Genomic DNA, 26,943 nt, shown 5'->3' on the forward strand with positions numbered 1-26,943 from the left:
GCACTCAGATGGTGTTCCTGCAATGACGCACCCACTATTGGGAGGAAGACCCACTTGAGGGGGATCAGTGTTCAAATGAACCATGTAAGAAGGCAGTACCATGTGATAAGTAGTACAAGACCTTGTGGGGAGCTTGCGATGGCCAGGGAAAAGAAATGGCTGACCCTAGTAGTTGCCAAACAGACACACTGACCAAGACCAGTTCTCAGAACAGGATGTGGGTGGGGACACTGATGCTGCAACATCAGACAACTCGGACCAGCGGGCCAAAAGATGAAGGGACTGGCATCCCTTGGGTGGGCCAAGAAAAAGACCAAATATGAGTGGGAAAATATTGTTTCCTCATGGACTGGGATCTGCAGAAGGGCCTCATCAATTCTGACGATATAAGACACCCCCGCTCTTTGGAGTGGGAGCTCACACCCAAAGTTCCCTACTATGTGAAGCAGAAACTTAGCCACCATTTAGAAAAGGAGGTGAGAAAACAGCTATGGAAGGAGTACCCAAGACCCCCCATTTAGAGTAGAGTGGGGGGCCACAACAGAATTGGACACCACAAAGTTGACATTCTGGAAAAACTGATTAAGGATATATAGATCCTAGAGTTCCTTTCAGGACAAACTCTTTTACATCGCTTGGCCTCTGACTAAAATTAGGGAGATGGTGGAGGTGGCCAAAGAATCAGAGGAAAAAGTTGATTCAGATGTTTTTTCCTCCATATTTTGAGTTTCATAACTTTTTTTTGAAAATCTTTTTTTATTAGCAAAGTTGAAGAGCAACAACAGCGTATAGATGTGTTCATACAATACCAATTGTAAACTCCGTTGTACATGTATGCGGTCACTCATAGCAAATATACAAACTTGGCAAATTCGATTTTTCATTTTGTCGATGAATCATAACAACCGATAAACCCCGGTCATTCCCGATCCCACCCTCCACCCTGCGAGTTCCCACTATTCACTCTCTAAATAGGCACATGATCTAAATATCACTATTTGGGTCACACTCTAGTCATTTACACATAGTTGAGGTTAATACACAGATTTGTTAGGCAACGGAATGTGACAGACGGGTTCGATCTACCCGAGTTGCCTCATAGTGCACCGCAGTTACTGTTCGTGGTAGTGCATAGGAGAATGAGTACGGGCGTAACCGCACCCCAATTGGCTAAACACTAATATCCTCATCATCACTGTCATTGCCAGCCTCAAATACCCCCAAAGTAGCAAACCATTCCAGCGAGATAGGTGTCTTGCGAAGGCCCCTACTCTCTTCCCTTTTTAGTGCCTCGCCCTCTGCCTTACCCCAACGTACAACTTCCGCCCTCCACAGGTCAGGGTCGGGCGGTGTCGATGACTTCCACCGTATCGTAATGGCACGCTTAGCCAACAACAGGGCCAGATCAGAGAAGCGCGTCGCCACAGACCTGGTGCGGGTCGATGGACCTAGCCCTAGGAGCATGTGTTCCAGTGTAGGTGATCGGGCCAATGTACCAGCCTTCTCAAGCGAGTCATGGACAGTGGTCCAGAAATACCCCAGTTTGGGGCATTGCCACATCATATGTACCAGAGATGCGTCGTCTGCATCACATCGGGGGCAGTTGCTCTTAGATGCAGGGAACATCATATGTAGGCGGTGTGGTGTTAGGTAGGCTCTATGCAGCAACATCAGTTGGATGAACTTGTACTTGGGATTTCTAGCTACCTTTCTGGGGAACTGCAGTATGCGCTCCCACTCCTTATCTCTTAATGGCCTCCCAATATCCGCTTCCCATGCTGCCCTTAGTGGTGCCAGTGTAAGCGCCCTCCCCGATTTAATGCTAACAGTGAGCCACTTAGTTAGATGGCCGCCCGTCCCCATGAGGTAAAGCATTGTGACTAGAGGATTTGCAACAGGCTCCCGTCCGTCAGGTGACCAGTTGCGTAAGATATAGTGTCGGAGACCGGCATGCAGGAGAAAGGAGCCGCCGGGTATGCCCTGCGTGGTTCTAAAGTCTTCGAAGGACAACAAGTGCCCCTCCGCAAACAGGTCACCCACATGTGTCACACCCGCGTCATGCCAGGGCTCCAGTAGAGTCGTTGTAAGTGTGCCCGGGCCCAGTGGTATTCCCAAGAGTGGTATTGTGGGGGCATAAGATGATCCAGTGCACGTATATTTCATTGCCCTTCGCCAATATGTGATCGCCAATTTGAGGAGTGGCGTAGTGTTTCTAGGTAGATCCGATCCAGGCAGGAGCAATATGTGTATTTTCCCCTTAGCATGGTCATCCTGGGTCAGATTAATCTCATGAAGATTGCGGCCCGCCACCCAGTAAGCCAACCATTGTAGCTGACATGCATAATGATAAGCCCTAAAGTCCGGTAAGCCCATGCCTCCGGAGTTGGAGGGAAGCTGCAACTTAGCCAGCCCTATTCGCCTGCGGCCATGTCCCCACACAAGTTCTGTGAGCAGAGAGTCGAGGGTCTTGAATGTTACCGCCGGGATCTGGAACGGCAGGTTGGTGAAGTAGTAGATAAGACGGGGCAACATCACCATCTTGGAAATTGCCACTCTGCCGGGTACGGAGAGCGGCAATGTAAGCCAAAATTGAACTTGTGACTTCAGTGCTCTAATGGCCCTCCCCAGGTTGCCGTCTATCATCAGGCTCGCCTCTCTATATATCTGTATTCCCAGGTAACGGAAGGTGGTTTCCGCCATCTGGAATACGTGTGGGACAAAAGACAGGGGGGTCGAATCACCCGTATCTACAAAGGCGAATCCGTAGGACTTAGACTCGCTGATGGTGAGGCCAGATATTTCTCGAAAATCCGCAAAAACCTGGGAGACTGGGCCCAGCTCACCCCTCAAATCTCGGAGATATAATATGATATCATCCGCGTACGCAGAGACAATGTGGTCCGTACCATGCCGCCGTATACCGTAACGGGGGGCTAGTAGCCTAAGTCTGCAGAGCAATGGCTCGAGGGCAAGAACGAAGAGGAGAGGGGAAAGTGGGCAGCCCTGTCTGGTGCCCCTGGCAATGGCCATGGGGCCCGAGATTTGGTTGGAAGTGCGTACCCTCGCCGTGGGGATTGTGTATAACAATCTGACCCAAGCGAGGAATTCCGGCGGGATCCCATATTTTGATAATGTGGCAAACATATAGTCCCATCTCAGGGAATCAAAAGCCTGTTTTAAGTCCAGAGAGATGCACCCCTCGGAACCCACGCCCGCATCGCTCCCAAGCATGAGCTGGGCCAATCGCCGAAGGTTCATGGCCGTATTACGGCCTGTGACAAAGCCGCATTGATCCTGGTGGACCAAATGTGGCACGTATTGTACGAGCCTTGATGCCAGTATCTTGCTCAAAATTTTTGAGTCCGTATTAAGAAGGGACAGGGGTCTGTAGTCGGCCAACTGCAAACCTTCTTTGGCCGGTTTCAAGAGGGAAGTAATCATAGCTTGCATGGTTGATTGTGGTAGAGAGGCTGTGCGTAGAGCTTCCAGGTAAACAATGTGTAGTCGCGGGGCCAGGAGGTCCATGTAAGTGGCGTAGAAGTCGGTTGGCAGGCCATCCGTTCCAGGGGCCTTACCCTTAGGGAGGGTTCTGATTGCCTGTCTGATTTCAGCCAATGTTAATGCACGCTTTAAGTCTTCATTCTGACCTGCAGTAAGCTGCGGGAGAACCAGGTCCGCCATGAAGGCCACTAACGCGGGTTCGGACAGGGGTAGTGGGGGGCCATAGAGCACGGTATAGTAGTCCTTGAATGCTGTATTAATCCCTACTTGGGTGGTAGCCAGTTGGCCAGAGCGGTCCAAAATTCGCAGTATGGGTTGGCTGATCGGGGAGTCCCGCAGAATGCGGGCAAGTAGGGGGCCGGCCCGATCGGCCTGTGTGTGCTGCCTATTCGTGAACTCCCTATGGTCAATTACTCGCAGCTCTTCCAGCAACTCTGCATGTCTAATACGTGCCTCCTGCAGAGGCGGAAAGGGAGCGTTGGTACCCGCTGCCTCGTTCTCTAAGGATGCAAGGGAGCCCTCCACCTCCTGAAGCCGGCTAATTACCTCCCGTTTCCTTCCCACCCTAGTAGCCATAGCAGTCCCTCTCAAACATACTTTGAAAGTATCCCATTCTACCTGCCGGGAGCTAGCCGTGCCCGCATTCGTGGAGAAGTAGGTATCGATAGTGTCAGAGAGGGAGGACCGGAAAACCGAGTCCTCAAGTAGTTCAGGGTTTAGCCGCCAGGTCGGTATGGGGCCTAGCCTCCTACCCCACTGCCATGTAATTTCCACAGGGCTATGGTCCGAGAACGTTTTCCCCATGTGTTGTGTTTGGACAATCAATGCAGTAAGGGACCTTGAGCAGAAAATATTATCTATTCTGGTGTGAAGCTGGTGGGGAGGGGAGAAAAAGGTGTATTCCCTGTCCATGGGGTGAATGCTACGCCACACATCTGCCAAGTCCCAACCCTCAGCCCAGCTCGCAAGCGCAGCAGCCTGTTTCCTGCTCTCAGTAGCCAGTAAGGGGGGGTGCGACCTATCCAGCAAAACATCAAGTACAGCATTAAAATCTCCCCCTATTATCCAGCGAAGGTCAGCCCAGTCTGCAAGCACCCCGTTGACACTGGACAGAAATTCCAACTGGTTCGTATTAGGCGAGTACATGCATCCCACAACAACTTCCTCCCCATCCAACAGACCCCTCACAAACACATAGCGACCCTCCTTATCAACCCGTTGCTCCAACAACTGGAAAGGAAGAGACCCACGCATCCAAATTGCCGCCCCCCTTGAGAACGCGGAATATGAGGTGGCATAGAGCTGTCCTCTCCACTTCTTGCGCAATTTCACCGCTTCAGCAGCGTTCAAATGAGTCTCTTGTAAGCAGGCAATTTGTGTCCCCCTCCGGTTGAGTTGTGCAAGGATTCTATGACGTTTATGCACTGATCCCAAGCCACGAACATTCCAGGTGCATAAGTGGTAATTGTTAAGAGGTCCCATTCCCATCTGTGCGGTGTGGCAAGGTGTAACAACTGGGCGACCCCACATGTCCTGCTGTGCTAAAATAGAAGAGTGTCTCGCAATCAACAAACCCCCAAACAAAAAGGTCCCTGAGCCAACGTACCCAGGAGCCAAACCATGGTGTCCAACGTGGGCACAACACAGTCAAGTACGTGTGCATACCGGGGGGTGGTGGACCTCCGACGGTTGGCACTGAACTTTTTGCGTGGGCGTGAGAGCCCACAATATGATAGACCCCTGCACACTCAACCCACCATATGTGAGGGAGGGGATTTGACATACGTTACCACTTGGAGAGAAGTAATCGTGTCGTGGCTCAGAACTCCGCTGCCATCTGTGCCGTGACTTTCGGGAAAAGTTGCAGGCTGTCCACTGAACCAGACACCTCAGTATGAGTGTCAGTGGTAACGGTGAGTCTGTCTCCGGTTGCTTCCGCGTCGTGGGCAGCCAGGGCCTCCTCAGTGAGACGCTGATGTTTGGATGATGGCGTGTGGTCCGTCGCCCGGTGTCCGAGAGTATGCGCCGCCCCAGATGTTCCATGAGTTGAGTGATGTTCAGGGCTGTGAGCGTCGTTCCGTCGGTCTGGCGAGCCCCTGCGGCCGCTGCTGTGGTGGTCTGTGAACTGGTCCTGTGACGTCGGCGGGGTCAGGGCGACCTCCATCCATTCAGATGCTTCCTCAGGCGAGTCAAAAAAGTGGGATTTGTTGTTATGCAGGATCTTTAGTCGAGCAGGGAACAAAAGGGCATATTTCATGTTCCTGTCACGCAATCTGCGCTTCACCCCCATGAAGGTGGACCTGGCTCGCTGTACAGTGGGCGTGAAATCAGGGTAGACCGAGATGGTCTTGTCCTCGAAGCGTATCGGCGCTTCCTCCCTGGCCGCCCGGAGGACAGTGTCACGATCTTTGAAATGGAGGAGACGAGCGATCAGTGGGCGCGGGGGAGCCCCAGATAGTGGGGGCCGTGATGGCATCCTATGCGCTCTCTCTACACTGTAGAGAGCGGTGAGAGCTCTCTGGCCCACCAGCTTCCTAAGCCAATCCTCTACAAACTGTGTGGGGTCTCTCCCCTCGCTTCTCTCCGGAATGCCCAGGATGCGGACATTGTTGCGGCGGGCCCGTCCTTCCGCCTCGTCCACCCTCCCCCACAGCTGCTTCAGTTGCTTCTCCACATTTTCCAGTTTCGCGGAGTGTACCGTTTGCTGCGGGATAATGTCATCCAGCGCTATTTTCTGCTCCGCCACTCGATCCGCCAATTTGTTGTGGTCCGCTTTAAGTAAGGATAGGCCGGTCGCCATATTGTCTATGCGCAGTTCCAGCGCTTCGCGCGTCGCGCGTATTTCATTCAGGATCAGATCTAGCTTGGCGTCTTGTGACCCCTCACCGGTCGGCGGGATGATGTCCATATTGGAGGAGGCCAGTGGGTCCTCCGAACTAGTGGATTGCATGTCCGTTCGGGTGCTCTGGTCCTGCCGTCTGCCCTTCGTCCTGCCCATAGACCTTGTCTGCAGTGTGGCGCTGTAGTAAAGGCAGCAGCTCGCTGCGTTCCCACTGAATGTACGGCAGTTGGTATGGTCTGTCCGCTCTGTACTGCAAAGAGGTAGATGCAGCGTATATCCCAGTGCTGGTAACGGTGGTGTAGGATCCCCAGTTGAGGCGTCAATCAAGGATGAGTCGATGCGCCGCCTGCGCCTCGGTGAGGGTCGCGGAGGTAGCAAGGGTGACGTGAACCAGTGCACTTCTAAGTGAACGTAGCGTGGCTTACTAGAGCGCAAAGATGTCCGGGCCGCAGTGCTGCATGAAGGCGCCCATGCGCGTGGCACACCACCTCTCTACAGTCCCCCACCACCGTGTGCTGCCGGATTCCAGTGTTCGCCACCCTGTGTCACGTGGCCTGAGTGATCAGGGGTTCAAGAGTCACCACTGTAGCCCCAACGTGGTAACAAGATGGCGCCAAAGTGTTGTTGACGTCAGCCCGGACTGCTCATTGACTCCGGTATCCCGTGCGGGACAATGCAGGGATGCGGCGCAGGCTATGCCTTGTGAGTCGTCCTTCCCAAGTGCACGGACCCAGTGGTGGTAGCGCCGGGGCTCCTCCGATCACTTTGGCGAGTCATGGGGGACAATACGGAGACGGGTCTCGATGGGGCTGCGCAGTAGCGCAGACAGCCCGTGTCTCATCAGCCGAGGGGGGGGGGGGGCAACAGAGCCTCGGTAGGGGGTGTAGGCACCTTGTCGCACCCCGCGTCCCTTGTCGGCAAAGCGGCCGCGGCCCGATTCTGGGTCCCGATTGGACCGCGAAGAAGTATGAGGGTAGGCCGGCCAGGCCAATCACGCAAGTCCGGGGCTTCACTTTGCGCAGCAGGCCTCAGCAGGGTCCGTCGGTCGAACTTCCCACCGGAGCGGTTCCAGAAGGGCAACGCGGCACCGTTACACGCCGCTTGTCCCCGGAGACAATCTGGATGTGAATCTGGTGGGTTGCAGGCAGGGGATCACAGGATAATTTAGCTGGTGTTCAGGGCACAGGACGGAGCCGTCAAACTACACGACCACCATCAACAGCTCCAGGCCACGCCCCCCTTGAGTTTCATAACTTGATGTACACATTCTGATTGAAGTAAACACATCTGGCAACAAAACACATGTTATATAGGTACTGGTTTAAAATGTGAGCAGACAATGTAGACACACCACATCACTGCTCCAGGCAGTTAATGGTATTTCATGACATTACTGGACATATAGAGTTCAAGGGGGGTGATAGTATGGGGGATAGATCAGTGCATGTGACAGGACCTTCCAAAGTTCTAAGTTTCCAGACAGCGCCTCAAAGGTTTATGGTGGGCTGCGATTGGCAGGGGATAGTTCACCCGGCCGAGGATTCAATCAGAGTACTCATGAAGGCCAAGCTCCCAGAAGAGAGGACTGTCAGGACCAATAAGGGCTCATTCCCTTTTTCCCCATCAAGGAACAAATTCAGCAGGGTTTAAGCTGCCAAAAGTGGTGTCAGAGGAAACATTAACTCTTCAGGTAATGTAATGTAAGGTGGATTTAAAGAGGGCAGCTTGTCACCCATGAGAGAATCCAGGCAAGTTCAGTATTCTTTCCTACTAAAGATGACGGAATCGTACCTGCAGAATGCTTTCACAACTGGCAAGAGATTACATCTATCAGTCCTAGAGACCGTGAAGAGGTTCAAAATAGAGTTTTGAGATGCAGTGCCCTTAGTCGTGGAGGGTTGAAACAGGTGAACTCTAAGCGCAGGAGATTTGGACCAGTGGAGGCCCAACCAGCTGAAAGTTAAGTTAGAGAGTTGTTCCATCACTTGCCATAGGCAAGTGAACCATTGAGCAGCAGAGGGGGGCCGGGGGGGGGAGTAGTTTTATCTATAACTATGCCACGAGCTGCTAGTCTGCATGTAGCTAGTAAGGTTCCAGTCAGCGTGGGTCAGACTAAGAGCAAAATAGAGTTTTGAGTGTTCACCTTTTCAGGAGCTTTGACCGACCGACTCAGAGGACATGGTAAAACTGATCGATCATGAAGTACTAACTTTGTATGCCAAAAGGAGTGATAGTACTATCATTTCTTCACATGAAAAACTTTAGAAGTAACCTCTTGGTAAACTACAAGGACAAAAGAGTAAGACTAGTTATCAACTGACGGTAATTCAATGGGTGGCTAGTCTACAGACATTTCAAGATGGAGGGTATCAATTTTTTAGGCAGTGGTTCTTAGCCTGTGGTCCAAGGACGCCTAGGGGTCTGTGAAGTCAACTTTGGAAGGGCGCAATTTTAGGGATCGCCTTACATACTTCCAACTTGCACGACTGTAACAACAAACTCACCTCTTACCCAATCTGTTAGGTCCCCCCACAACGTCCATAGCCCCCCACCTCTAGTCCCTCCTCCTCCATCACCATCCTTCCCCCTACCTCCGCCCTGCCCCACAACAACATCTTCTTCCTCCCCCAGCCCAGTACTGTAAGAACTCACGCATCCTCTATAGAAGTTGTTCCCCCTCCGGTTCTAATCAGAGACCACTCGCCCACTAACAACTCTCCCACATTAACTCTCTCTTCCACTGCACCTTCCTTATTCCACTTGGTCACCTCAAACTCTGAACCCCTCCATCCCAGTCAACACCCCTGTGATCACCAGGTGGTGTATAAAAGATCTCCACACCACGACCCCTCAATGATCGTCCCACCAACCTCTAACCTGCCTTTAGAACATTTCCCACCCCCTATTACTCCTCCCACTTCCCTTCTCCTACCTAACGCACCCACTACCCAGTTAGCTGCAATTACAACTCTTCTAATCACACACGCTACACCCTCTCATACGTTTCCACCAATTACTACACCAGAGTATACTTCACTCCTGTACACACCTACCACACCTCTTCTCCAACCACTAACCACTCCTACTACCCATACTTTCATGCCAACGATGTGCCCAACACTCTACTCATCACCCCCCCTTCTCCTTCGTTGCCTTCATCAGATTTCACAGCGAACCAAGCCAAACCTCCTCACCTCATTCCTCGGTCTACCACCACTACCGTTCCAAACAACACTTTGGACAAGATTATGTCCACTCTTCTCCAAATTAAAGACAAACTTCATACTTTCAAAGAGTTGATCTCGCATGAACCCAGGCACCCCACACCCCCCAGAACCCTTTCACCCAACAAGCCCAACACCTACCCTCCACTTTCATACAATCAGAAGCCTCCTTACTGGACCTCAATTCCCTCACATAATTCTGCCACCCGTCCTCTGCGAAGCATCAATCCACTTTTGGCATACGACATACGCTCCCTCCTGCACTCCTATGATCTCGCACTCACGACCCACACAGCCCCCACACACCTTCCCATCCCTACTATCCACCCCAACCCTCACAGGTCCTCCACACAGAATGATAGATGTATCGTTGCCACTAACCTTAAAAAAGTCACCTCACTCCAGACCCCTCCTCCTCCCTTATTACTCCCCGGCTTAAATGCACACTTTTGAACTGTGGATCGGCCCCTAGACACGCATCAGACATTGCCGACCTCATTATTGCACATGACCTAGACCTGACCATACTCACCGAAACCTGGTTAACAGAATCTTGCCACTCGTTGACATTCTAGTTCCCCCTAATTACCACATCATCAGACCGGATAGGAGTGGCAAGATAGGGTGTGGAATCGCATGTATTCACCGGAGCAACCTCTCCGTAATTAGAGCCATATCCCCTATTTTCTCCTCCTGTGAACACTTCTGCCTTGACATCAACAGCGAAGGCAATCCTGTATGCTCCCTACATATTATCTACCACCCACCAGGGGACAACCTCACCTTTACTGAACACCTCATGGACATGATTACAACGAACTCTGGACGACATCACACACAAATATTCCTTGGTGATTTCAACCTCCACTGGAATGATCACAATGACTCTGTGGTCAATAGTCTCAAAAACTTCCTCAGCACTCTAGACCTCACCCAAATTTGCAACAGCCCTACTCAAGATAAAGGCTCTATCCTGGATCTAATCATTTCCAAAGACGACTCCATCAAACTCGAGTCAATCCAACCCTGTGGCTGGTCTGACCACCACATTATCACATTCTTCATCAATGAAAAAGTGAAATCTAACCCGGTTCAATCCACCAGACCAAAGGTCTGGAAGAGAGACTTGAAGAAACTCAATCCCAACTCACTACCTTCTCCCAGCTACAATCTTCTACCCCCTACCGGCGCCTCTGACGTACAGGTTCTCACCGACCACTACCTCAAGTTGATGACCTCTATTATTAACAAGGTTGCCCCCCTTCAGTTAGAGAGTTTCCTCTAAAAACTCTAAACCATGGTATAACGGGCTGCTTAACGAAGGTAGACGAGCTATGAGACTGGCGGAACGGAATTGGAGATCAGCCCCTTCAGCTATGCACCTCAAAACACTTAAGAAAAAACAAACGCTTACTTTAGAAAAATCAAACGCTCGAAAGCAGCTTTCTTTAGCCACCAGCTTGACCAAGCAAGAAACCGACCCAAAAAAATGCTCGAGTTAATCAAAACTGAACCTCAACGACCACAAAACACTTCTAGTACACTACCGGCCTGTGAAGAATTCTCTACTTTCTTTCATCTAAAGACAGACAACATCAGGAAAGATCTCCTCACTGATCTAAGCCTATACTCTAGCCCCCACAGCAAAATGCCCCTTGATCTAAAAAAATAATGCTTCGTGGTCATCCTTCGAAATCTACTCGGAAGAATCTATAGGCAAGTTTCTCAGTACACTGAAGCCCTCCAATCACCTCACTGATCCTCTACCCGTAAACGTGTAAAGGACTTTATCCCATTGCTTCTCCTGCTCTGGACCAAAATCATTAATAGCTCACTTCAACAAGGATGCATCCCGGACTCCTTCAAAGTGGGACAAGTATCGCCCATACTAAAGAAACCCACAGCAGACCCCACCGAGCTGAACAACTATAGCCCTATCACCAATATCCCCACCTTGGCCAAACTGTTAGAAAAATATGTACACCTCCAACTGACAAAACACATCGAGCACTTTGACCTCCTCAACTCACACCAATCAGGGTTCCGAGCAGGCCACAGTACGGAATCAGCCATGACACACATAATTGATGGCGCGCTTCAAATTCTTGATCAGAACGGTACTTGCCTCCTCATCCTACTCAACCTCTCATCAGCCTTTGATACGGTCAAACACAGGAACTTACTCGATCTGCTGAATCTCAGAATGGGTCTATCAGGGACAGTACTCAAGTGGTTTACCTCCTGCCTGCATAACCGGACTCAGAAATTCAATATTAACAATACTATGCCCACACCTGTTCCTGTAACACTAGGTGTCCCACAAGGATCCTCCCTATCCCCAACATTGTTCAATATAGTCATGGAACCACTCGCCGCACTGCTTCAAGCATCTAATGTGCAATTTCACATGTACGCAGACGATACCCAACTCTATCTTAAAATACACACCCCTGAAGACATCAAACCACTCAACACAACGCTTAGGAACACACAGACTTGGCTGGCAGAGAATCATCTCAAACTTAACGCTCTAAAAACGGAATTCCTCCTAATAGCAACTCCTACCAAAGTCCCCATCACTCAGGCCTGGCTTAATCATCTCACTGCACTCAACGTTCAACTTACTATCGTGGACTCAGAAAAATCTTTAGGCATAACCCTTGATTGCAATCTCAATATGCAACATCATATCAGCAATGCAACAAAGGGAGCTAATTTCCAAATCAACACATTGCGGAAGCTGAAACCCTTCCTCCCAGCCAATGACTTCAGGACTGCAGTCCAAGCCCTAGTTATCCCTCGAGTGGATTATGAAAGTGTTGCCCTCTGTGGCCTCCCCATTTCGACAACCGCACCCCTAAGAGCCTCTATTAATGCTGCAGCAAGACTAATCACGGGCTCAAAAAAACTCTCACACATCTCTCCCGACTTAAAATCCTTGAACTAGCTGCCATACGAAGCCAGAATACACCTGAAAATCGCATGCATGACACACAAGGCTATACACCACAACTCACCCAGTTACCTCGCTCAGAAACTGACAATCTCGGGTGGCTCAAGAGCCACAAGAAGCGCAGAAAATCTTCTTTTGAAACCTCAAAGATTCCACAAGAAAAAAACATATAAACGCTCCTTCTCAGGGATGGCACCCAGAATCGGGAATGCACTCCCTCCAGAAATCAGACTTATCTCTTCCACGGCATCCTTCAAAAAAGAAGTAAAATCGCTCCTCTTAGCTAAATTCACATGAATATAGACTAAAGAAATCTCGTAACTCATTATTTTTCCTCCCATGACTATGTACAGCCAGACCACCTATGTACCGTTCTACCTAACCTTGTTTCTATTGTTAACCATTTGCTCATCTTTGCACAAAATGAATTGTTTAATTATTACTCCTTTGTCTTTTTATCCCATTTGTGTGTAAAGCACTCTGATATCCGTAAGGATCTTGTTCGTGCTCTATAAAACTTTCAAAATAAATAAATAAAATAAAATACAGGAATTCCACATGCCTACGATTGGGATTCCAGTTGCGTACTACGCGTAAGTCGGAGCGTCTCTACCTGGCAGTCTCTGCGCTTCCCAAATCACAGACGGGGCCAACTTACTTGCTCCCTTTGACTTTCCTTGAGCCTAGACACGCGGTAACCTTCCAAAGCTCTTTCACGGGTTCGCTGCACTCTAACCTATCTTCAACTTCCCTCTTGGGCTCATCCATAAACCCAACCGCCCCCTCTTTCTTTCTTTTATTTATTTTCCCCTCCTACTTCTCACTTGACTCGATCCACGAATGAGTGTTCTCATTCTTACCTATAGCACTTCATTAATTAAGAGTACTCTGGTCCTGATGATGGCCCAAATACTCCAACAGGTCAAAACACTGTCAACTATTGCAGCGAAAATATCGGCGCAAATTCCATGAAAATACCCATCTTGATTCCTCTTGTATATATTATCATTCATTGTTTGGGTACTTCTACTTTGTAAATGTCACCACCAACTGTGTTTTTTTTGTTGCGCCCCTCCGTGTCACAGTACATACTTGCTCACGTGTTACTTGCACCATCACCATTTCACGAGCACTTGTGCACAGTATCCCACAGGTTACATGCCATTCAATGTAACGCAGTGCTGCTTTTTTATACATGTCAAAAATGTTTGAAGTTATTTATAACAAATATATATGATTACTAAATCTCATTTCTGTTATCAAATTTTATTTTTGACTCCCTTGTTTCCCCCCTTGCTTCCAGCAATTAATTGTGCGGTTTTAAATCTGAACACTAACTAATACCCTTAGAGTTATTGCTTTCACACAATTGGCATTAATTTACTTATAACTGGAAAAACTGAATGGAAATGGCTGGGCAAACACTTGTCTCTATCATATCCTTTGCCCTAGACATTAGGAAGGTCTGGGTAAGTTCTAAAACAAAAGGTATGGCAAATCTTTATAGGAAGGTTCTTCATGAAATCCTTTTTTTGTTAAAAGGCGTCTTTTCTTCAGGACTGAGACCCGCACCCACCAATGGTGGCATGCTTCATCATCGGGTCCACTCCTCATTCCGAACAGATAGCATACCTGTCTGACTGGGCTCCTGGTGGAGATCTTATCTTTTTGAACACAAGGATATTGTAAAGCTTTGGATCCAGAGTTGTATGAAGCTAAAATTACCAGTTAGGCAGCAAATTAAAGTTTATTATGGTTGCCACTGCAATCTTCTGGTAAGCATGTTTCGGCCAGCTATCCAGCCAAAATGCTTAAGTTGCCATCTTATGAACCCTAGAATCCCTAACACCACTCATATTTTTTATAGTTGTTGTGTAAATGGTATAGGGTAATGAGTGTAAACATGTACAAAAGAAAACAATAATATTTACAATTAAATTTGACCCAGCCGTAGTGTTGACCTTATTTTGAATTAGAGACAGAACAAAATGTATTATGTCGCTTGTATCCACGAGTCAAAATAGCTGCAATTAAGAGGCTACATAGTAAACTAATTCTAAAGCATGCTTCACTCAATTGAGTCACTGCAAACCTATGTTATCACATGCTCATCTTTCACATAAAATTTATCAAACAAAATCATGGTTAAGGGTCCCTAGGTTTTATACAACTGTCTAAATCAGGACAAAAATCAAAACAAAATTATTCAAGCTATCCTTTGAAAGAGAGCTGCTTGCTCTATTGGAAAAAGGAAATTCTATTTACAACACAGACAATTTCATGTTAACACATCTATAAAAATCTTTATGATGTTTATCTTGAATGGGAAATTATAGAATTAGGAGTGTCCATGTTTGTGTAAAAATAATTTTGTGATCATTTTACCAAATTTGAAAGTGAAGACCAAAAAAAGTTATTATTATTGCACAATAGTATTAAATACAAAAACAAACTGCAGTTTCTCTGTTGCTTTGTTCCTTGCACTTCTTTACTTACCAAATAAAAGACCATTATTATCCCATAAGATTTACTCACCTTTATCAAAGCTCCATCTTTGCAATGCCATACTATTCCTTCAATTTTGGCTTCTTTGAAACTTTCAAACCACAAAAGAAGTTCATTATATTTTGGCGTGGGGAGATTCTTTATTTGAAATAATCCATGCGGTACCAGAAAATGGATAGGATGCTTTTTAGTTCCTAATCCTAAATTAGAAAAATGCATTTCTTTAGCGCAACGAAAACAGGGTTTCAAATATTATAAGTGAGAAGTCTATACGGAAGATAGCCGGCAGGAAACATTAATGGCAAACACCAACATAACAAACATATCATTCATACGGAGAGTGCTAAACATAGATAAAAGACAGTACCGGAGATAGTACATAAACTGAGACATCCTGCTGGAGAGCATGTTTGCATAATAGAGGCATTGATCTACGTGGTAGCCATGTAGAAAAGATGCAATTATTCCATGCAAGAATAAAACATGTTATGGGTTTAAAGATATCCTTGGATCCAATGGTAGTATTCTTAAATGAGGTGGAGCGGTCGGAAGGCAAATTAGTCTAGATCCCTGCTTATCACGCTCATATTGTATGGCAGAGAGCCTGTATATATATATATATATATATATATATATATATTTTGGAAGAGTTGACGTAAATACAAAGGAAGTGGACTACATTTAGAGGGATCTCGACAGTGGTGATTATGGTCTCACATTTAAAACTTAAACTAGCAAAATGTAATGAAAAAACATTTAAAGTGTTTAGAAAAAACAGATTTCTTCGAAGTAACAACTGTTTTGCTCATTGAAAGGCCTTGCACAAGTTGGGTAGACTGCATGGCTTCCGTGCTTCGCGAACATGCTTGAAATGCTTTTATTTCCAAAGTATACCAAAAGATACCTATTTTCACATGGAATACCAACAGACTTAACTAGTAGTAGTAATGATCTTTATTTGGTAACCGAATACCATCAAAGTGCACATATATAAAAACATTACAAGAGATATATCATAGGACCATTTTAAGACATGCCATAGCACAATTCATTAAGAACATCACTATTAAAAAAACATTTATTTACTTTAGCCATTTACTAATGTGCAAAATAGAAGCAGAAGTCAAGCAAGACTGTGTGCAAAACAAGAAATAGAAACGTAAAAAAATACATAAAAACTATCTTCCAGCTGTATATATCAAAGCAATATTGATAAGATAAACAGTCATTAGAAGATTTTGGCCTAGTCACTTAAAGGCACGGTTAATAGTCTGCCAAACTGCCAGTAAAGATTTGCTCGTAGAAAGGCTATTACTGGAGTGGTGTTGCTCCTTAATGTTCTGAGGGCCACTATATATTTTGTTGATTTCAGATTTTAGCATACAGGAATAATCCATTTACGGCGCGAGTCATGGTAGCTCGGACAGAAGAATAATATTTGAGCCTCATCTTTATCTGCCAAACCACTTGCCGGAAAGGTGTTAATACCGGGGGCCTTGTGCCATTGACTAGTTACTGATCCCAAAGGGAGAGCGCCAAGTCGAAAATAGATATAAAGACTTTTGGCTAGAGGGCAAGACATGAAATCTAAAAAATCCTCATAGCGAGAAAACAGCTTTATGTGTAAAAATCTGTTTGTTAATTTACCAAATAAATGATTATGTAAATGAATATCTTGGTTGTAGGTCCAATAACATATTTTTTGAGATATTAAGGTCGGTCTTACACATTCTTTCTGGGTTAATCCATAACCTTATCAATCCCAGCTTATTAAACCAATCGGACACAAATTCAAACCAGAGTATTGATTTGGCACTCCTTATGCACAACAATTCAACAAAGAAAGTTGCACCGTGGGAAGCGAATCCTTAAGGAACGTCAAGAGGAAGTGTCCCGGAACAGCTCGCTCCGCATTTTCCGGAAAGCCTACAAAACGCAGGTTGTTCCTCCGGGCCCTATTTTCAGCATCATCGACTCTCCAAATTACCTCCTTCACTGCCGCCTGAAGATCTCGTACATCTTTACTCTCCGTTCGTGTGGTGTCTTCGAGCTCTGAAACACGTTGTTCGACTTCTGTCACCCACTCAGAGACCTTACGCAAGTCTTGCCACAGAAAAGAGACCTCTGTCTGCACCTCAGCCAATTTGCCCTCCAAGCTCTCTCGGGAGGCGCGGATCGCGTGGAGGATCTCCTCTGTAACCGGGCGAGGAACCGAGCCCCCCTCCGCCCTGGCGGGCGCAGGAAGGACCTTCGTGTAGCAATCTATCCTCCCTTGTCTGGCCGTCTTGGAATCTTTGTCTTTAGCCATCATGACTGGGCAGGGCGTGGACCACTACCAGGACGTAGCTGAGAGACTCCCCAAGCATGGGCTGGGAGGGGGGACGAGGATCTCGTCCCTCAGCACTGAGATGTCCGGGTAACCGATATACCAGCCGGATGACCTGTAAGGAATTAATCAGTCACTCAGCCGTCCATTGGGGTCTTTCTATCCTGGTATGGAATACGTTCTTGTTGCTCTCAGGACTACGGCCCCCACAGGTCCCCCCCGGGCGAAACTCCAAGGTGCCCTCGAGGAGAGCCTGGGTCCTTCACCAGAACCCTCTGTGGACCCCTCCGTGCCCAACCCTGTTCTCACCGGATCTCTATGCTTCACCCTGGAGACCGGGTACTTGTTCTATTCAATTAGTGGGTGAAGCCCACAGCTCGTGTACCACTGCGACTGTTACCCCTTTGCGCCTCACTAAAAACCTGTGCCAGGTGTGCTTGTTGTGGGCAGCCCGACTCCACACTGCAGTTGTGGTGCCAAGGGGAAGCAGCATTCACTCCAGTCCTGGCAGCGTTTAAAAAGTTGAGGAGGGTCTATTTCTAGTTTGTCTGGGCCTGTTATGTTTTCCTGCATCCAAGACAGGGTGCCCAGTCTCAGCCACGGTAGTGCAGTCCGCAGGCAAAGGGCAGTCCCAACAAGGCCCCACACGAGGCACCAAAGAAGCTCTACAGTTCGCAGGGGCTTTGTGTGCAAGCGGGCAGTCTGCTCCAACAGAAAAATCTGATCGATGTGTTCAGCAACATGACCCTTTCTCATGCCAGACTTCTAATTTTAGGAAATTTCAATCTATGGGCTAATGGAAGCACGGGTCCAGGATACAATAATCTTTTACAATCATGCCTTGATCTGTCTCTTCATCAATGGGCGGCAGTTCCTACTCATACGGGGGGACATACTTTGGATCTGATATTTGCCAAAGAAAATTCACTGGAAGCTGTGGAGGTGTCTCCGGTTGGTTGGTCGGACAACTATTTGGTAAAATTTGATGTGGTTGATATTAAATGTAACAACTCCGCTGGGAAGGAGACAAGACGGTTCCGTAGCAGGGACTGGAATGGTCTGCTGAAGAAAGCTAGCTCCTCCCCAATATTCCATCTTGAAGCCCAAGTTACTTACCTTCGGTAACGATTTATCTGTAAGATACAGTAGTTAGTGTTAGATTCCTTACCTTAGAATATCTCCAGGCGTCAGACTGGATCGGGAACGTTTTCGTCAACAGTAACCCTGGACGTTGCTAGGCGTCGTCTGCGGCTCCGTGTCCGTCGTCGTGATCGCCGGGATCGCCGGGATTACATAGTGGGAGTACTTAGACGCCGCCCACGCGCGCGGACGTCAGTTCTGTACATAGCTTTCCGCGCTCGGAACGCAGAGCCATGATAGAAACCGACACTGGTGCCATGAAACTAAGGCTCTGAAAGGGGTGTCCTTAACCCTAGATATCGGTTTGCAGAACGGGGAGGATGGGTGGGGCGGTAAGGAATCTAACACTAACTACTGTTTCTTACAGATATATCGTTACCAAAGGTAAGTAACTTGTGCATCTGAAAGAAACAGGTTAGTGTTAGATTCCTTACCTTAGAATAGATACCCCAGCAAAGCCAACCCCGGTGGTGGGTCTGCGAACCAAGATCACACCAGAAAGTCCTGGAGAACGGAACGGCCGAAAAAGCCATCTCTCCGGACTTGGCTGTCCAGGCAGTAGTGTCTAGCAAACGTGTGTAGCGAGGCCCACGTAGCTGCCTGGCCGATGTCCTGCAAGGGGACTCACCGACCCAGGGCAGGGGTAGCTGCCGTGGCCCGAGGGGAATGGGCGCGCAGCCCAACTGGAGGCTCCTTTTTCGCCAAGGAGTAGCAAACCTTGATGCACAAGACGACCCACCGAGAGATGGTCCACTTGTGCACCACCCGTACCTTCTTTGCGCCCACGTAACCAACAAAGAGCTGGTCGTCCACCCGGAACTGGCGTGTGCAGTCCAGATAGAATGAGAGCGCATGTTTTGGGTCCAGACGGTGGAGCCTCTCTTCCTCTTTCGAGGGATGCGGAGGCGGATAGAAGGTGGGCAAGGTGATGGACTGCCTGATATGAAAGGCCGTTACCACCTTGGGCAGGAAAGAAGGACGAGACCTTAGAACAACCTTGTCTTGATGGACAGAGAGGAAAGGAGGTTTAAAAGATAGAGCCTGGATCTCACTCACTCTGCTAGCAGAGGTGATGGCAACCAGGTATACAGTCTTAAGAGTCAGAAGACGAAGAGGACAGTTATGAAGTGGCTCAAAAGGAGCGCACATCAGATAGGTTAGAACAAGATTCAAGTCCCACTGTAGAATCACGAAGAGAACAGGAGTGTACATGTGTGGGATACCTTCCAAGAATATATTCACAACAGGGGACTTGAAAAGAGAAGGCTGATCAGGAAGCCTTAAGAAGGCTGAAATGGCCGAGAGGTAGCCCTTGATAGTGCCCAGAGCAGAGCCCTGCTGGGCAAGAGAAAGAAGGAAGAGGAGAACCTCTGAAAGGGGGGCAGAGAGTGGATCCACCGTCTTTGCTGTGCACCATGCCACAAATTTGTTCCACCTGCAGGCGTATACCGTTTGTGTGGAGGGACGCCTGGCTGCCAGAATCACATCGCAAACTTCAGGAGGCAAGTCAAATGGCCTCTACTGCCGCCGCTCAATCTCCACGCATGTAGGTGGAGACTGGACAGGTTTGGGTTGAGGACCGTCCCATGCTGCTGCGACAGAAGATCCTCCTGAAGCGGCAGACGAATCGGGGGATCGACTGAGATGCTGAGTAGCTCGGGATACCAGTATCTTCGTGCCCAGTCAGGAGCCACAAAGATGACTTGGGCCCGGTCTCGCCTGATTTGCAGCACTCTGGGCAGAAGTGGTATAGGCGGAAAGGCGTACAACAGACCGTAGCTCCACTCGCTACGCGCAGAACTGATGACATTGCGCGTTCTCTTCGGTGGCGAATAGATCTAACCAAGGCTCTCCCCACTGCTGAAAGAGACCTTGCACCATGTCCGAGTTCAGACGCCATTCGTGATCCATCATGCACCGGCGGCTGAGTTTGTCCCCCATGGCGTTCAGGGAACCTGTCATGTGTTGAACCACCAGGGTGACGCCCTGGTGTTCCATCCATTGCCAGAGGTGCAGAGCCTCCTGGCAAAGGGTCCACGACCCCACCCCGCCATGTTTGTTGTAGTACCACATGGCGGTGGTGTTGTCGGTGAACACCTGCCCTACACTTCCCCGGACTGAGGGAAGGAATGCCTTCAGTGCAAGTCGGATCGCCTGCAGCTCCAGAAGGTTGATATGGAGCCGGGACTCCACCGGAGACCAAAGTTCTCTGATCTCCCTCTCTCCCATGTGCCCCCCCCTCCCCCATCCCAGGAGGGACGCATCCGTCACCACTACATGCTCCGGTTGGGGTAGGGCAAGAGACCTGCCGCTGACCCAATCGCGGTTCATGAGCCACAACTGCAACTGACTTGCAGTGCCCTCCAACATCAGGACGTGGTCGGACAGGTTGCCCCGATGCTGTGCCCACTGAAACTTCAGGTCCCACTGCAGAGCCCGCATCCGCCACCTGGCGTGATGCACCAGAAGGATGCCGGAGGCCATCAGCCCCAGGAGCCGCAGCGTCAACCTGGCCGAGACTCAGGATAAAGGCTGAAAGATCGGAATCAGAGCCTGAATATCCCAAACCTGCCGTTCAGGGGGAGTCCAGAACAGCTCCGATGAAAAGGAGCATCTGAAAGGGGCACAGGTGTGACTTTGGCACGCTGATGGAGAACCCCAGCGAGTGCAAGAGGTCGGCCGTAGTCTGGAGGTGGGAGACGACTGTTTGGGGCGAGCCCGCCTTCAGCAACCAATCGTCGAGATAGGGGAAGACTGAAACCCCTAATCGGCGCAGATGAGCTGCGACCGCCCCCATCACTTTTTTGAACACCCGTGGGTCGCTGGTAAGGCCGAAGGGGAGCACGGTAAACTGAAAGTGCTCGTGGCCTACTGTGAACCGCAGGTAACGCGGGGATGTGGAAATAAGCGTCCTGCAAGTCCAACGCTACCATCCAGTCTTCTGGGTCCAGGGCAGCTAGGACCTGAGCCAAAGTCAGCATCTTGAACTTCTCCTTCCGGAGGAAGCCGTTGACGCTCCGTAGATCCAAGATAGGGCGTAGGCCTCCTGTACCCTTCTTGGGTACCAGAAAGTAGTGGGAATAGTAACCACGTCCTACTTCTTGCCCAGGAACGTGCTTGATGGCCCCCTTGGCCAAGAGGGCCGTAACCTCCTCCTGCAGAAGTTTCAAGTGATCCCCCGACATGCGGTGATACTGCGATGGCATGGCTGGAGGGGTCGCCTCAAAGGGGAGGGAGTAGCCCCTTCGGACGATTTGCAGAAACCACCTGTCTGACGTGACGGTACGTCAGAGGGGGAGGTGATGGCGGAACCTGCCCCCCACTGGTGACGAATGGGCCTGAAATGCCGGACTAGGAAGGCTTAGAGGCAGATACTGCAGGGGCGGGTGTGGACTGACCCTGCCGGTGTCCCCCTGTACCGCCACGGCGGTAACCACGACCGCGTTGAGCCTGGGTCTGCGGCTGGCTGGAAATGTGGGGGCGCCTCTTCCTTGGCCACGAAAGGAGCAAAAAGAAGAAGTTTGCTGGCGTTGGCCTAGGCCAAGGACTTGGCCGTAGCCCTGGAGTCCTTGAAACGCTCCAGCGCACTGTCCGCCTTGTCGCCAAAGAAGCGACGGCCATCAAAGGGCATGTCTATGAGGGTGGCCTGGACATCCCCCAAAAAGTTGGCAGACCTCAGCCAGGCGTGGGGGAAAACCGCCACTGTCGTTACAATCGCCCTACCCAGCGAGTCCGTGGTGTCGAATCCACACCGTATTGAGTAGCGTGCTGCATCCTGCCCTTCCGCCATGGCTTGGGTGAGCTTTGCCCGGGCCTCCTCCGGGCACTGTGGCAGCATCTCCACAACTGTATACCACAAAGAGTGGGTGTAACGGCCCAAAAGGCAGGCGGTGTTGACAGACCGCAGCCCCAAACTCAAGGAGGAGAACAGTTTCTTCCAAAAAATCATACAAAGCTGAGACATTGTATATGCTAAGTGAATAAATGCTAGAAGGAGTGATGTGAAGGAGAAAGAGGAAGGAAGAAGATGGATGGATTAAGAGTACCAGAATTATCCAGAAATGTATTGTTCTTTATACAGCGATGCTTTGATATCAATTCCCAGTGGGCTGGGAATCTGATTTACAGTTTATAACAATGTTAGAGGGATATCAAATATGCCCAAACAGTTTGTGCTAAATATTCTTGCCGGTTATCGCAAATTTTGGAGAAGAATAACCCAATGAGTGGGTTGCATAGAGCATTCAGAGTGGCATACAGTACGGCTCTACAAGCAGCGGTAACTGGTAAGCATCTTTGGAAAACCAATAGTTCTGTTGTTGCTCTGGTGAAATTAGCATTTGGAATCTGATGCACGTGAACTCTTTTCTCCATGCATTTTACGCTACAGAAGACTATTCATCTGGCAACAGAAATGCTCGTTTACTGCCTTAAGACATCATCATCTGGCATCCACAGATTAGCAAATACCCTGAAAGAATTTAGAACTTGTAGATGAAACTTCAAAGCTCTGAAAACATCTACATTGGGTGGAGTCCCTTTCAGCTGAGACGTTTGAGGTTGACAAACAGGAAAAACTATTTCACAATGTAAAAAATAAAGGAAAGTATAATCTGAAGAACAATCCATAAAATGAAACACTATATACATGCTTTTTATAAGCCCGGGAACAGACTATGACCATCAAGAAAACAGTCTTTCTGGTCAGGAGGTCCTATCACATGTAGTCCTGCATTAAAAATCCTTGTGCTTACAGAAGCTGTAGTGTAGTTCCTATATTCCCAATAGGCTCTGCGCATTGGAATAACAAACGATAGTTTAGACGTAGGACTGAGCTCGACTAGGTCTCTATTGAATATGTTAGACTTAATTATGAATGCCAGCTAGCTCAGAGGTCACTAGAAACTTTCTCGAGTAAACAGGAAGGAGTTAACTTTCCTGAATAGACAAGAAGGGATTAGCTTCTGACAACCGCATTAACATGACGACTTTGCTCCCTCCAGAATAAGGAGTATATCTCCAGAGTCGTGTGAAAACAATAGACAGCTATTTCACTCAGTCAATCGTGCATGCTTAGTTTCACCAGAGTGCAGTGAAATAGAGAGACGGGTGTTTTCAATAAAAGTTGTTATTTATTGAGCAGTCCTCTTTCTCGTGCAAGAGAAGTGAATTGCCACAATTGCAATACTTGTTATAAAGTAAAGTGCGTACAGTAAAAGGAGTATTATGAAATAATACTGTAAAAGCATTTATATGGTTTCTGAGCCATATGATACTTAAAATGGATAAAATATATACATACATAAAATCATTGACTAAACGTACTCAACTGGTGCTTCTAAGATAACCTACCCTGGCGTACCTAACCTAAGCCTAGTACGTAGGAAGGAGTGCAGTTTAAGTTAAGTTAGTTTTTGCCAAGAATCAGAATCAAGAATTCTCTTAAGGATTTAATCAGCTCCGTACCTTGGTTATAGAATGAAGGAGGTCTTGTATCTCGTTCTCAGGACTCGATCTCCCAGAAACCCGCAAGGGTGACTGGAAACACTGGAGCTGGATTTCTCGGCAAGAGAAAAGACAGCGTCTCTCTCAGTGCGTCAAATGGGAGGGTCGGCTTCCTTCGGCTCTCGCATCAGCTGGGCTTCAGGCAAGTAGATAGCCGCTCTGCTCCAAACCACCGTGTTTGCGCTTAAGGCAACGTTGGTATAATTATACCTGGAAGGTGCCGAGTTTGACGTAAGGTTGGACATAAGACGTCGCTAAGAACTTACAGTTCTTTCTGGACTCCAGGAGTTCTTGTTCAAATCAAAACAAAAGCAGGGGGATTTCCCGGGCTGCTGGAGGCTTGGTTTGTTTAAAGAACACGTTGTGCTTTCTAGGAGTCTATGGGAGTAGCCTTGCCGTATTTGGACTGCATTGGCTATGACTAAATATGGATATGATTCTTATGCCTTTATAAGGATATGTTTTGTTATAACCACATAAGGGCATGAATCTGGAATATTTAAATAGGGTCCTAGATACATTTACAACAAAGCCATTACTAGATTCAGATGGAACTGGAAGACTTAATCAATAAGTCAATACATAGATTCGCTTTCCAATGTAGGAATGTTATTGTGAGTATTCAGGTTCGCCCAAACACTGAAAGGCAGTGTTTGCATAAATCAACTAAGATAATTGATCTAGTCAGATAGCGATTAGTGACAAATCAGAATATCAGTAATTTGCTAAGTACTAGCAACATGTTTAATATAAAGGTGTTATGTTCAGAAACATAAAGGAGTGCTGGGAAGGAAGGATGTGCTTTAGATATACAAGATTAAATATGAGGCCTATGGAGAGATTGGTCAATCAATTATGACTATGCTTAATGGAGGTTAAGCATAGAGTGGAGAGAACACGCCTTGGAAAAGACCTGAAGTGGTTGGCTCAGAAGGCAGACGTTCAACAGCCTCAAACGTCATTCATTCTTTAAATCATATGTAAGGGTCTCCATTCATTATCTGAATCTGAAGAACACCTATCCCTTTTCATATTTATTTTCTTTGGCAGTGTTGAAAAAGACGATTTTTCCCCAATGGCCTGAGGACGTGGTTTAGCTAAAGGATTGCCTTCTGCTGGAAGGGGGATAGATACATGTATATTTGGAAGAAATATATACTTACTATGAAGTACAAGGGCCTAAAGAAATTGCTATAACATTTTTAAAGCCATCACAGTGTCAGTGAAGTTTTTGATGACTGTTCCTGGACTAACAGATGGCTTCGACATGGGAAAAGTGTTCATTTTAGCAGTTGGCAACCTGGAACTAAATTAGGTCAAAGTAGTCCCGCATTCAATCTGTTATGAAACTGATTAACTACCACGGGTCCAGGCACCTTAACATTAGTGTCCAAAGTTCCAAGCAGGAGGGATTAAAATGCAACCCAAAACCATCAAAAAGAAACTGGCGGCTAGGTATTTCCACTTCTATTAATTGAGTGACAAAGAAAGGTGCAATGTAACAAAAAAGAAAATCAGGACAACAAATTAATGTTTGGATTCCAAACTGTTTATGAACACAGGTGAAAGCACAGAAAGCATGGGAACAGCCTTTAGCATCTGATGAGACACCAAGTGAACTGCCAATTGTTTTCTATGCAATGCAGGTCTGTCTTGAACTGAGGATGTATATAGTACGAAGTTGTGCAACTCAAACTTCTCATTATTGTGCTTTGTAAGGTACTAAACAAAGCGACAACAGCCTCCAGAATCAATGTCTGGCATTAAAGTTAAAATCAAGTGAGATGTAGAAGCACTGCTCACTAACCAGTAGTAGTATACCACTACAATATTGAGAACAGCACACTTCCTGAACCGATCTCTTAAGTATCCCTGTACGAATGACATGCAGCCAAGACGGCTGCAGGTGTTGGGCTCAAAGGGCAATGAACCTCTTGGAAGGATTTTGACACCTGATCCAACTTCAGGGTGCACCAGCCTATTTAACTAAGGACTTTAATAGGAACACCTATCCATCCACTTTGAAAGGATCATTGGTACCCCAAAGTCAAAGTTTTGCGACTCACTGCTTTGCATCAGCGATGTACATCCGGGGAATCATTCGCAATTGTAATTTAAAAAATGCACAGCAGAGGAAGGTTAGTTCTACCTTAAAATACAAAAATAAAACTTGTGGAGAGGGAGGAGGCAGGAGAACAATGAAAGAAGAAATGGTAGAATTCAAAACAAACTGTACCAGATAAGCATAGCCATGAATTCTGTTTGACAGGAGGAAATAAGTTAAACAGGGTGTAGGCTTTGGTAAAATGCATGTGGATTGTCTCATATGAATGGTATCAATTTTTTTAAGCAATTGCATTAATTTTAGACCAATTGTTCAGTCCCGAGTGTGGGCGCATAGAGATCCTACCTACTTGGGAACAAGGGACATCAGGTCTATAGATTTTTCACAATTATTTGGTCTGCCCTAGAAAATTAAATGATCGCCAGATCTATCATTCCTGTCAACTGTGTAACTGATTTACAAATAGTTTTCTTGTTTGAGATTCTACTGGAATGAAGTGTTTGAAGTGTACAAAAAATTATGCCCCCATTGGCTGTTACCTTTACCACACATGATGGTGTATAAAAAACATATGTGTATTAATCAGAATCACAGAGAATCATAATGATCCATTCTCAAATCAACAACACTTCACACTCACAGCCGATTTATAAACACTGAAACGGTTGCCAACTATTAGCAGAAGAATAAAAGCATGTGAAAATGGATCATATTATTGTCATGAAACCCTTTTCTCTCTACAAACTAAGTAAAGTCTAAAAAAGACGATATCTGTAAAACCTAGGTTAGTTGCAATCTTCCAGCTGCAGAACAATTTCCATATATAGAATGAATGTCTTTGAATGAAGGCTAACATTTCAACAAACAAACAGAGCTTTGAGG

General features: G+C 47.5%; 1 protein-coding gene across 1 annotated transcript in view; it reads right to left on the minus strand.

Moving 5' to 3' along the window:
* RLIG1 (RNA 5'-phosphate and 3'-OH ligase 1) overlaps nucleotides 1–26,943 on the minus strand; it is a 202,751-nt gene that overhangs the window by 72,315 nt on the left and 103,493 nt on the right. Inside the window, exon 6 of the mRNA XM_078678878.1 lies at nucleotides 15,056–15,225. Coding sequence (XP_078535004.1) covers nucleotides 15,056–15,225 — 170 coding nt within the window. The remainder of the gene's footprint in view (nucleotides 1–15,055; nucleotides 15,226–26,943) is intronic.

The sequence above is a fragment of the Lissotriton helveticus genome, chromosome 1_1 (assembly GCF_964261635.1).
Source record: "Lissotriton helveticus chromosome 1_1, aLisHel1.1, whole genome shotgun sequence".
Lineage (NCBI taxonomy): Eukaryota > Metazoa > Chordata > Amphibia > Caudata > Salamandridae > Lissotriton > Lissotriton helveticus.